This window comes from Nannobrachium achirus (genome assembly GCF_963921795.1).
Source record: "Nannobrachium achirus genome assembly, chromosome: 23".
NCBI classification, from domain to species: Eukaryota; Metazoa; Chordata; class Actinopteri; order Myctophiformes; family Myctophidae; genus Nannobrachium; species Nannobrachium achirus.
In genome coordinates this window covers 48,394,943-48,407,722 of record NC_137830.1, presented here as the reverse complement: position 1 = coordinate 48,407,722, position 12,780 = coordinate 48,394,943, and the positions used below count along the sequence as shown (strand labels likewise).

General features: G+C 37.9%; 1 protein-coding gene across 1 annotated transcript in view; it reads right to left on the bottom strand.

The window, feature by feature from the left end:
• Nucleotides 1-12,780, bottom strand: part of ncapd3 (non-SMC condensin II complex, subunit D3) — a gene marked incomplete at both ends in the record, with an annotated part of 78,785 nt that overhangs the window by 4,646 nt on the left and 61,359 nt on the right. Inside the window, 4 exons of the mRNA XM_080754406.1 lie at nucleotides 5,732-5,783; nucleotides 7,274-7,330; nucleotides 9,808-9,905; nucleotides 11,315-11,412. Coding sequence (XP_080610532.1) covers nucleotides 5,732-5,783; nucleotides 7,274-7,330; nucleotides 9,808-9,905; nucleotides 11,315-11,412 — 305 coding nt within the window. The remainder of the gene's footprint in view (nucleotides 1-5,731; nucleotides 5,784-7,273; nucleotides 7,331-9,807; nucleotides 9,906-11,314; nucleotides 11,413-12,780) is intronic.

Here is a 12,780-nt window from a genome sequence, read left to right as displayed (position 1 = left end):
CGTTTTTGGAGCATCTCTTGATTCTTATCACAGTCGTTTAACACTTTAAGCCCCTTTACATGTGGCATGGCATTGCTGCAAGCTTTAAGAAAATCACCAAACTCTCTCAATTTAATCGACTCTCGTGAACCAATCTTTGGCCAGTTTTTCAGTTTGTCACTGAAGGCATGCTGGATTATGAATGGGTGGCCATAGTGCTCATTCAATGCCTCCCAGGCCTGGTCGTAGGCTTCCTCATCCTTTCTGAAGAAGCTTCCTTCCAACACGGATCGTGCTTCTCCACTGATATATTTTGACAAGTAAAAGAGCCTGTCTGCCATATTTGTGCAGCGGCGCTCAATCAATGCTTTGAAGCTCATGCTCCACTCTAGAAACTTCAACGGGTCGCCCGTGAAGATAGAAGGCTCTGGTGCAGGAAGTCTGGTAAGCACCATTGTGTCATGAAGGGCTTGTACTAATGACACTTCGTTGTTACTACTGATTGACTGTGCATTGTCCTTGCATGCTATTTTACCTGTGAACTGTTAGGCTAGAAACACAACCACCCTAAGGACTATAAAGCATGGATTGACATCTAGACCTACTGCACATACAGTATGAAACAGAGCTGCTACCTTAACATATGCATTTTGAGAAACAATAATGCCGTTATTTGTTCCAAAAGCTTTATACCCTGTATAGCCTATATATATATAAAATGACACAATGCGACATAGCTGTTTACACAATGCTGTACCCCCTCTCAATGTATATTGTGTTCCCCATGTTCAACTGTTTTTATTGTATTTGTGACACTTGCTTTGGCAATGTAAACGTATTTTCTCTATCTCTAACGTTTTCTCATGCCAATAAAGCTCCTTTGAATTGAGTTGATATATTTCTTGGTTTTTAGACATGGGGTATTTTGTTTTGCCTTGAGTTGATCTATGATATATTTCTTGTAGGACATTTCAAGGCCCTATAAAAAAAGGTAGGAGTAGTAATGCCGGTAATTACGAACTTATATTTTGGACAATAATATAATGATTAGGCTATCTATAAAACATATCCATTGTAAACATTTTATACCCTAATTTATGAATGTAGTTAGGTAACCATACACTTAACGTTAAGCTATGTTTGTGTTCATTAAATGCTTTATTAACTTAAGCAAAACGAACTTAAATGTTATCACAATCAACATGATTTTAATGAACACAAATTGCTGGTAGGCCATAGATAATGGATGGGGCGCCCCCTAGTGCCCACTGCAGGGTTAATTTATGACAGCACAGAAGTTTAGTTTTAATGTTACCTGCTGACACTTTAAAGTTTATTTTATTTCACACTGTCCTTTTTGCAAGGTTTTCTTTTTTTTTTCTTTTAACAAAATCGATAAGGAATTAATTTATGGGAAAGAAAAAAAAAGTATCCCATTTGGAGTTAAGGTTTCTGATATGCTACCTATGGATGTGCACTGCAACATCTTCAGTGTAATTTACAAGTAAAGTTCATTTTAAATGTAACGTTTTTTTTCAGGCCAAGGACCACTTAGCTGAGAGATGTCCCCCCCCATTGGACTCCATTTATATGTCATGCATGCATACATTTTTATTAATTATAAAAGAATGTACAGTAACAGGAGGGAACAACAAACAAAGAACAAAGACAATCTTGTCCATAACATCATAACATCAACATCAGTATGAAATAGCAAGCGTTTACAAACAGTAGCCAAGCCCCATATATTGAACAACAACCCATGTGTGGTTACTGGTTTAGTAACTTAACCAGTACTGGGCTTTCATTAACCAGTTAACCCATGCACTGTATACGTATAGTTGGGTCTATAATAAATATACTAGGCAACCTTATTCACACTCTGCGCTAAATATCTTTGACAAAAAAAAAAACAGCCTCACGTTTTGAACTTGGGCCTAAAGTAAAGATGGGTTGTTTTGGCAGAGCGGTGGCCCCCGCTATGCTAGGTATAAATCTATCTAATGTTGGTACCAGGTACTGTATAAATCTATCTAATGTTTGGTGTTCCTCCGTTTGTTCTTCTTGTCGGGTCTGAGAGGAGACTGGACGTTCCACTGCCTCTGCCCTGGAGCTCTGGAAAACAAGGATCCATCGTTACTGGAATGGCTTCTAAAATATTAACACAATATGATGTCAAACTACTAAACTATGAACACAATATGATGTCAAACTACTAAACTATTAACACAATATGATGTCAAACTACTAAACTATGAACACAATATGATGTCAAACTACTAAACTATTAACACAATATGATGTCAAACTACTAAACTATTAACACAATATGATGTCAAACTACTAAACTATGAACACAATATGATGTCAAACTACTAAACTATTAACACAATATGATGTCAAACTACTAAACTATTAACACAATATGATGTCAGACTACTAAACTATTAACACAATATGATGTCAAACTACTAAACTATTAACACAATATGATGTCAAATTACTAAACTATTAACACAATATGATGTCAAACTACTAAACTATTAACACAATATGATGTCAAACTACTAAACTATTAACACAATATGATGTCAAACTACTAAACTATTAACACAATATGTCAAACTACTAAACTATTAATGGACCAGGTCACCTCTGGGACAACCAGATCTTATTTTATTGTTGTGTGGGACACGATCAACACAATCCTGAATTATTTTTTGTGTTCAATCTGTGTTTTTAGATATGTTAGTATTTCAGCATGCTACAACTGGTCATATGATGCATTTTGCATCATATGACCAGTTGTAGCATGCTGAAATCAGCTGAAATACTAAAATATCTAAAAACACAGATTGAACACAAAAAAGAACTCAGGATTGTGTTGATCTTGTCCCACACAACAATAAAATAAGATCTGGTTGTCCCAGAGGTGACCTGGCCCTTTAACACAATATGATGTCAAACTACTAAACTATGAACACAATATGATGTCAAACTACTAAACTATGAACACAATATGATGTCAAACTACTAAACTATTAACACAATATGATGTCAAACTACTAAACTATGAACACAATATGATGTCAAACTACTAAACTATTAACACAATATGATGTCAAACTACTAAACTATTAACACAATATGATGTCAAACTACTAAACTATTAACACAATATGATGTCAAACTACTAAACTATTAACACAATATGATGTCAAACTACTAAACTATGAACACAATATGATGTCAAACTACTAACTAAACTATTAACACAATATGATGTCAAACTACTAAACTATTAACACAATATGATGTCAAACTTACTAAACTATTAACACAATATGATGTCAAACTACTAAACTATTAACACAATATGATGTCAAACTACTAAACTATTAACACAATATGATGTCAAACTACTAAACTATTAACACAATATGATGTCAAACTACTAAACTATTAACACAATATGATGTCAAACTACTAAACTATGAACACAATATGATGTCAAACTACTAAACTATTAACACAATATGATGTCAAACTACTAAACTATTAACACAATATGATGTCAAACTACTAAACTATTAACACAATATGATGTCAAACTACTAAACTATTAACACAATATGATGTCAAACTACTAAACTATTAACACAATATGATGTCAAACTACTAAACTATTAACACAATATGATGTCAAACTACTAAACTATTAACACAATATGATGTCAAACTACTAAACTATTAACACAATATGATGTCAAACTACTAAACTATTAACACAATATGATGTCAAACTACTAAACTATTAACACAATATGATGTCAAACTACTAAACTATTAACACAATATGATGTCAAACTACTAAACTATTAACACAATATGATGTCAAACTACTAAACTATTAACACAATATGATGTCAAACTACTAAACTATTAACACAATATGATGTCAAACTACTAAACTATTAACACAATATGATGTCAAACTACTAAACTATTTAACACAATATGATGTCAAACTACTAAACTATTAACACAATATGATGTCAAACTACTAAACTATTAACACAATATGATGTCAAACTACTAAACTATTAACACAATATGATGTCAAACTACTAAACTATTAACACAATATGATGTCAAACTACTAAACTATTAACACAATATGATGTCAAACTACTAAACTATTTAACACAATATGATGTTTTATTAATATTGTTCCCATCTGGAATCACTCAGATATATTCGAGCTGGCACCGACCCACGCCCGGTTTTAACCAATCAGACAGACCCGCGCCCGGTTTTAACCAATCGGCGGCAGCTACGGGCTTTGAAGTTGCACATGACAGATATGACGCATAACCCAAATATACGATATATAAGAAATGACTGACATATTTTGACAACTTTAACATTGATATTGGAAACTAACATTGATAGTGGAAATAGCCGAGCTCTACAAGCTCACAACGCGGATGCGACACGTTGTGAGCTTGAACTGTAGATCTAATATTTCCACTACTTTTGAAAATGTTTGAAAATATATGAAAAATATTCAACATGGTTGTGATTCACATTGTGATTAGACGATTGTGTAATAATTGAGACAGGCATATCTACTTACTGCTGGTCTGAGGTCAGTAACAGAACATTAAGTGCTACTAAAGGTTTGTAAAGGTATCTATCTACCACTTACAGCTGGTCTGAGGTCAGTAACAGAACATTAAGTGCTACTAAAGGTTTGTAAAGGTATCTATCTATCTACGTACTGCTGGTCTGAGGTCAGTAACAGAACAAAGTGATACTAAAGGTTTGTAAAGGTATCTATCTATCTACTTACTGCTGGTCTGAGGTCAGTAACAGAACATTAAGTGCTACTAAAGGTTTGTAAAGGTATCTATCTATCTACGTACTGCTGGTCTGAGGTCAGTAACAGAACAAAGTGATACTAAAGGTTTGTAAAGGTATCTATCTATCTACTTACTGCTGGTCTGAGGTCAGTAACAGAACATTAAGTGCTACTAAAGGTTTGTAAAGGTATCTATCTATCTCCTTACTGCTGGTCTGAGGTCAGTAACAGAACATTAAGTGCTACTAAAGGTTTGTAAAGGTATCTATCTATCTACTTACTGCTGGTCTGAGGTCAGTAACAGAACAAAGTGATACTAAAGGTTTGTAAAGGTATCTATCTATCTACTTACTGCTGGTCTGAGGTCAGTAACAGAACATTAAGTGCTACTAAAGGTTTGTAAAGGTATCTATCTATCTCCTTACTGCTGGTCTGAGGTCAGTAACAGAACATTAAGTGCTACTAAAGGTTTGTAAAGGTATCTATCTACCACTTACAGCTGGTCTGAGGTCAGTAACAGAACATTAAGTGCTACTAAAGGTTTGTAAAGGTATCTATCTATCTACTTACTGCTGGTCTGAGGTCAGTAACAGAACATTAAGTGCTACTAAAGGTTTGTAAAGGTATCTATCTATCTACTTACTGCTGGTCTGAGGTCAGTAACAGAACATTAAGTGCTACTAAAGGTTTGTAAAGGTATCTATCTATCTCCTTACTGCTGGTCTGAGGTCAGTAACAGAACAAAGTGATACTAAAGGTTTGTAAAGGTATCTATCTATCTACTGCTGGTCTGAGGTCAGTGACAGAACAAAGTGATACTAAAGGTTTGTAAAGGTATCTATCTATCTATCTACTGCTGGTCTGAGGTCAGTAACAGAACAGAATACTTACGGCTGGTCTTGGCCCAGGTTTATGGATGGACCTCCCTCAATCTCTGCTGAGCCTGTTTAGAAGGAGAAGAGTTTTATAACGTCTGCTTGTTAAAACCCATTCAGGCCTGAACGCAAATCTGTGTCACTTTAGAATTGAACCACTTTAACTTTAAATTATTTTATCCTTTAACTATTACAAAAATAGCAGATCTACAAGCTCACAGCGCACGCTGCGATCTTGTAGACCTGCTATTTTTGAAAAATCTTGAAACATTTGTGCAAGTCTTTGAATATTTTTTGACACGATTCTATAAGTTTCTTCTAAATCCTTTTTCTTAAAGGAGTAGTTCACCACTTTTCAACCTGTCTTCATATAATAGGTCCTCACTAATGGTCATGATAAAATGTCACAATTTTTTTCTACTTAGTCCAAGTCTCCTAGGAGAGCTGTGGGAAGTTCAGAATCCATAGTCTTGTGACATCATCATTTTCCAAAAAAAAATTTTTATCAATATTTTTGAAAAATGGGTTTCTGACCTGCCCACGGCCCTCCTCTGAAAAAAAAAAGAAAAAAAAAAAAGAAAAGCTATTTTTGAGTGAGGATCAATTATATGAACATAGGTTGAAAAATGGTGGAGTGCCCCTTTAATCAGCGGTTCTCAAACTTTTAACATGTCAAGGACCCCCAAAATGGCATGTATTTGGCCGTGGACCCCCACAGGGGGGGCCGCGGACCCCCAGGCCCCATCTTAAAATATGTTGTTCCAGGGAATCTCCTGAAGCAAATATTTGAGTTACAAATGTTCGCGCTGCGAGGGGTTGTATGTAGATCTGCTATTTTCACAATTTCAGCCTCTAATATTTGCCAATTTGGCCAGTGTTTAATTTGTCATTTTAGAGGTATTAAAAAGTCCTCAAATTGTCACTTTAGAAATGTTCAGACACGCTCTATACACTTAAACTTCATGTTGGTTTGTTTACTGTTGAGAGAGAAAACAATGTTGCACATTAAGTAAATCATCTGGGGACCCCCCCCAAAATAATTTGGGGACCCCCCTGGGGGTCCCGACCCTCAGGTTGAGAACCACTGCATTATATGAATAGTCAGGCCATTGAACATAAAGTGAACAGTGAACATTCAGGCCATTGAACATAAAGTGAACAGTGAATATTCAGGCCATTGAACATAAAGTGAACAGTGAACATTCAGGCCATTGAACATAAAGTGAACAGTGAACATTCAGGCCATTGAACATAAAGTGAACAGTGAACATTCAGGCCATTGAACATAAAGTGAACAGTGAATATTCAGGCCATTGAACATAAAGTGAACAGTGAACATTCAGGCCATTGAACATAAAGTGAACAGTGAACATTCAGGCCATTGAACATAAAGTGAACAGTGAATATTCAGGCCATTGAACATAAAGTGAACAGTGAATATTCAGGCCATTGAACATAAAGTGAACAGTGAACATTCAGGCCATTGAACATAAAGTGAACAGTGAACATTCAGGCCATTGAACATAAAGTGAACAGTGAGTTATGAGAAGAATCTTACTCAAGTCTCTCAAGATGGCGCTGAGGTCTTCCCCAAACGTCACGTCAGAACTCCCAGCTGAAACACACAGCAGGGTGGGTTTCAAGGGTTAACAGTTTTACTGCCAGCCCATTTCAGTGTTTTTATTACGACCACAAGAAAACACTCGAGATGTTACCGATCAATCGGCAATGGATCGGATCGGGCTGATCAAAGTGTGATCGGCGATAATCGGTGGTTTAGATCAAAAGGTAAATTCACCGATCGGATCGGTGCATCCAATCAACCAGCCGTTCAGTATGCCCACTTGAGGCCATTTTGGGGTGTTGATTTCCACAGTGCTGAAGGAATAATTAGTTACTGCTATGATAATAAATGCATAGTAATGCTGGTAAATAACTATAAGTCAAATATATAAATGAATTCATGAGTGAATGAATAAATGAAAGTTAAAACATTAACATTTAGAAAATATAAATGATAACTTAATCGGATCGGTGATTGATCGGTATCGGGTGATCAAACTTTTGTGATCGGTGCTCGGTGATCGGTTCCAAAAAACCTGATCGGACCATCCCTAGAAAACACTGTTTACACATCTATCCGTCCATTCTTTTCAGTACCCTGGGTGACGCTAAATTCCACCATAGTTACACTCATACAACCATTCTAACAAAATGAGCAAATAGCTACTTTTGCGTCGGGCGCTCCGTGCATGTCTTTTTTCGGAATGAAAATCCGACTTACGGGTGAGGAGGAAAGTGTGTTTTTATGTATAATGCATTCTAACCAGCATCACAACAAGGCAGACCCAGAATGGACCATGCACTTCCGCGTTTTCGTTGTCACATGATCTGCCACTGGAGACAAGCGTTTAGGTTTCGTACGGAACCCTTGTTTGTTAAATCAACAAAAATAATGTATTTTGAGTTGTTTTATAACAAAAATAGCCTATTCTCGTCAACCTTCGTCTGTGGCTTGGTTGCCTAATTAATAATTATCGTCAATCTACCTCTGTGGCTTTGAAAGAGTTAATACCTACTACTGCTCTAGTCTGGACAGTAAACACAAACAGAACTAGAAACAACTCTGTGTGTTTGCCGTGACAAGGATGTGCAAGGACGAAAGAAAAGTGGGAAAAGTTGATCCATTTCTATCTTGTGCAGCCAAATCCTAACAGCACATCTTGACCAGAGGAGGGAGTTCTGGTGAAACGACCCCTCTTCAAGTCTTCATAATATAGTTTGATACATGTACCTGCAGCAGGCGTGCTGATGAGTCTGTATGCTGCTCCTTTGGCCGTTGCTGGAAGGAAAATGGAAAATCTTTCATCTTATACTCCAAAACAAAACCTAACACAATTTTAAGCATGCACTTCACGTAATTACATACACCATAAACTATCACTAGATGAAAAGCCACTAAATTGCACAAGACATAAGACAAATTACACAACAGATACATTACATAATTGCTCACTGCCCGTTGGGGAAACCAAAAAGCAAATTAATCTGTGTTCCAATGAAGCCATTTCCTCCTGTTACATTTTAAATCACATTAACTCACTTACTGCCAATTTAAAATGCCCCTCGAGTGGCACTAGTGCCAGAAGCCTCCATAGACTCCCATGTAATTTATAGTGCACAGATCATGCACGCCCATGCACAGATCATGCACCATGTTTGTGCAGGCTGTTCACAGCTTTCAAACAAAAAAAAAAGATTGGAAATCCGTTCAGGCATTCATGATTTATCAGCCATAATGTTTTCTTCAGATGTAAACAAAAATGGCTGCCATGTTTGAAAGATGGGGTTGTATGGGGGGTGGAACATGCAAAATCGCGATTGAAATCATGTTTACTAGATTTAATTGGGTCCAAAAAAAAAAAAAAAAAAAAAAAAATTCTAAGTAAAAGTCGCCCAAAGTCGCTTGGCAGGGAACTCCATAGTGAGAAAGTTGCTCTAAAAGTCGCCTGGCACTGTATGAGTTAAAGACTTGGATATTTGAACATCTTTTGAAATAATAATAAAATGTGTGTGGTTTTCATTACACCCTACTTCCTCCAGAGGGGGAAATTCAGTATTTTCAGCCCAACACAGCTGATTGGCTGCCCACAAGGAGCGCGTGAGCAATTAGGGGCTAAGAGTCTTGCTCAGGGACACACATCCACATTGCTACCCTGGCCTGGAATGGAACCTGGGACAACCAGGGGCTCTGGTTCCCCAGGTGGGCTCCCTAACCATTCAGCTATGGAATGGAACCTGGGACAACCAGGGACTCTGGTTCCCCAGGCGGGCTCCCTAACCATTCAGCTATGGAATGGAACCTGGGACAACCAGGAGCTCTGGTTCCTCAGGCGGGCTCCCTAACCATTCAGCTATGGAATGGAACCTGGGACAACCAGGGGCTCTGGTTCCCCAGGCGGGCTCCCTAACCATTCAGCTATGGAATGGAACCTGGGACAACCAGGGGCTCTGGTTCCCTGCAGGCAGTATGTATGTACAGTATAACAGTACAGTATAACAGTACAGTATAACAGTACGGTATAACAGTACCTGTGTTTACACTGCAGCTCAGGCTGCTCCTGATGGATTCACTGACGGCTGCCTGACGTTTTGCTGCTTCTGTGAGAGACACTGGGAGAGACAACCTCCTACACACACACACACACACACACACACACACACACACACACACACACACACACACACACACACACACACACACACACACACACACACACACACACACACACACACACACACACACACACACACACACACACACACACACACACACACACACACACACACACACAGTTTCTGGGGTGGGTTTTTAGGGGTACAGTCGGGTTCAAGTCCCAATCCCGACTACCTTTGCTGCGTGTCACTCCCCGTCTGTCTCCATTTCCTGTCAGTCTACTGTCCTGTCAATAAAGACCTGTCAGTCTACTGTCCTAGGCATAAAAAGGTCTGAATATCATGTGCTCATTAACCAGGATATGAGAGGTTTATCATTAACTAGGATATGAGAGGTTTATTTATCATTAACTAGGAAATGAGAGGTTTATCATTAACTAGGATATGAGAGGTTTATCATTAACTAGGATATGAGAGGTTTCATTAACTAGGATATGAGAGGTTTATCATTAACTAGGATATGAGAGGTTTATCATTAACTAGGAAATGAGAGGTTTATCATTAACTAGGATATGAGAGGTTTATCATTAACTAGGATATGAGAGGTTTATCATTAACTAGGATATGAGAGGTGTATCATTAACTAGGACATGACAGGTTTCATTATCTAGGATAAGAGGTTTCATTAACTAGGATATGACAGGTATCATTAACTAGGAGAGGTTTCATTAACTAGGATATGACAGGTATCATTAACTCAACCTCTGCCAAAAAAATACCCCTTTGTACCCCTTCTCTGCCATGCCCGTAGAACCCGGAGATTTAATAAGCTTTAATTAAAACAACGTTTTTATCGAAGTGGAACTAAAATAGGCCGGAACTAATGCTCCGTGATCGGTTTCTACACGGACACATTATTGAGCGGACCAGTTAACATTGAGGCCGTGAACCGGAAGCGGATGGTCCGTCGTCTATTTTGGCCCGTTAGCTTTCTGTCTAAACTCCGCGGCTTACAGACAGAGAACTTATTGATCAATTGTAAAAATGTAAAATGATTTGAGAAGCTGATGGAATACGCGAACACACGATGCATAGCAGTGTCCGATCACGCACGATGGGAACTGGATGAGTGCCCCAGTTAACAGGTAGGAGAAGCCAGCAGTGAAAGACATAGAAAAATCTTCAGGCTCTACGGCCGTAAACTACGAATGAGTTAACTAGGAGAGGTTTCATTAACTAGGATATGAGAGGTTTATCATTAACTAGGATATGAGAGGTTTCATTAACTAGGATATGAGAGGTTTATCATTAACTAGGATATGAGAGGTTTATCATTAACTAGGATAAGAGAGGTTTCATTAACTAGGGTAAGACAGGTTTGGTACAGTACATACAGTATGGAGAATTTAAATATTTCCAGTACCGGTTGGGTTCAGCCGGTCCAGATCTGAAGGGCTGAGGCGCAGTGAAGACTGAGGGTCCGGATCTGAAGGGCTGAGGGGTGAGGTGCATGCTGGGAGTCTGGAGAGGAGAGCACAGAGTAGTCTCATCAGTACAGGGTGGAAATCTCTTGGTACTTCTTGAGTCCAAACCACACCAATGATTCACAATAAAGGCAACTCCTTTAGTTGCACGCAACCATCCACAATGGCGGTGGCGGGGACCAGGTGGTCTGGTGGAGGAGCCTGGTTCTCCTTCTCAGTGATCTTCAGGTTGTATTGTAATGTATTCTAGGTGTCTAGTAGGGCATTCACGAATAGTGATTTTTAGAATTCGAATTATTCGACCTCAAAGTATTCGAATATTCGGCTATTCGACGGGTGAAATATTATATTTTTGTAATCTAATAAATCATTAAAACGCTCATTTGCGAGCCTTAAAAACAACCAGCAATTAACGGGTTAACCTTTGTAGGCGGGACAAAATGCGGGGTTTGTGAAATAACAGCCATCGATTGGCTGTGAGAGGTTTTCACTGGTGGATGCAGAACTCAAGCAGCAGAGAGAGAACAGACCTACAATGCACAATGCGTCGCGGATAGACGCGTTGTGAGCTTGTAGATCTGCTATTTTTGACACGCTTCACTGTCTTACGACTGAACATAGCATAAACATGCTGATGAAACTTGCGACGAAAAACAAGTTCATTTACTAGGAAAACTCCGAAAATAACTGTTCAAGCCTATCCTATCTATGTTCAACAACAACCACATTTATACTGTCCATCCTTTGTTCGTTACAAGCAGTGTTGTTTTGTGAATTGTTTAGCCTCGGGATTCAGGCATTTAGTGATTATTTGATGGGATATGCACGCTATGTTAATGACTTCACACGCATGTCGTTAACACCTACGCTACCATTAATATGTACCGAGACTCATTCCAATATTAATGAAGGCTGGTGTGACTCGAGTCTCGACCAGTACAACAGACAAGGCTAAGATGGGTTATGATTACATGCTATAGTATAGAAGTAGGATCTATACAGTATATGTAACACACAAGCTTTACAAGATCATCAATTCCACTCCAATCCGTGTCGCGAAACTCTCGACCCGTTATCATAAATAAAACGCCGGACGCTTGTACCTTTATGGTTTAAGATGAGATACATTTGAATATGAAGCATGACATCAACGCGGTTGCGGTGAAGCGCGGTCCCTGACTCACTGACTTTTCATTTAGTCTACCATGATATAGTTGTAATACATGATAATAAATTCTATTGTGTTATAACCACTATTATAATCTATTATAGTGTATTATAATTATCATAGTAATACATTAATACTTTATAATATAATTATAATGTATTATAATCACAGTTATAATCCATTATAGTGCATTATTATTTGTAATACAAATTTATATTGTATTATAATCACAGTTAA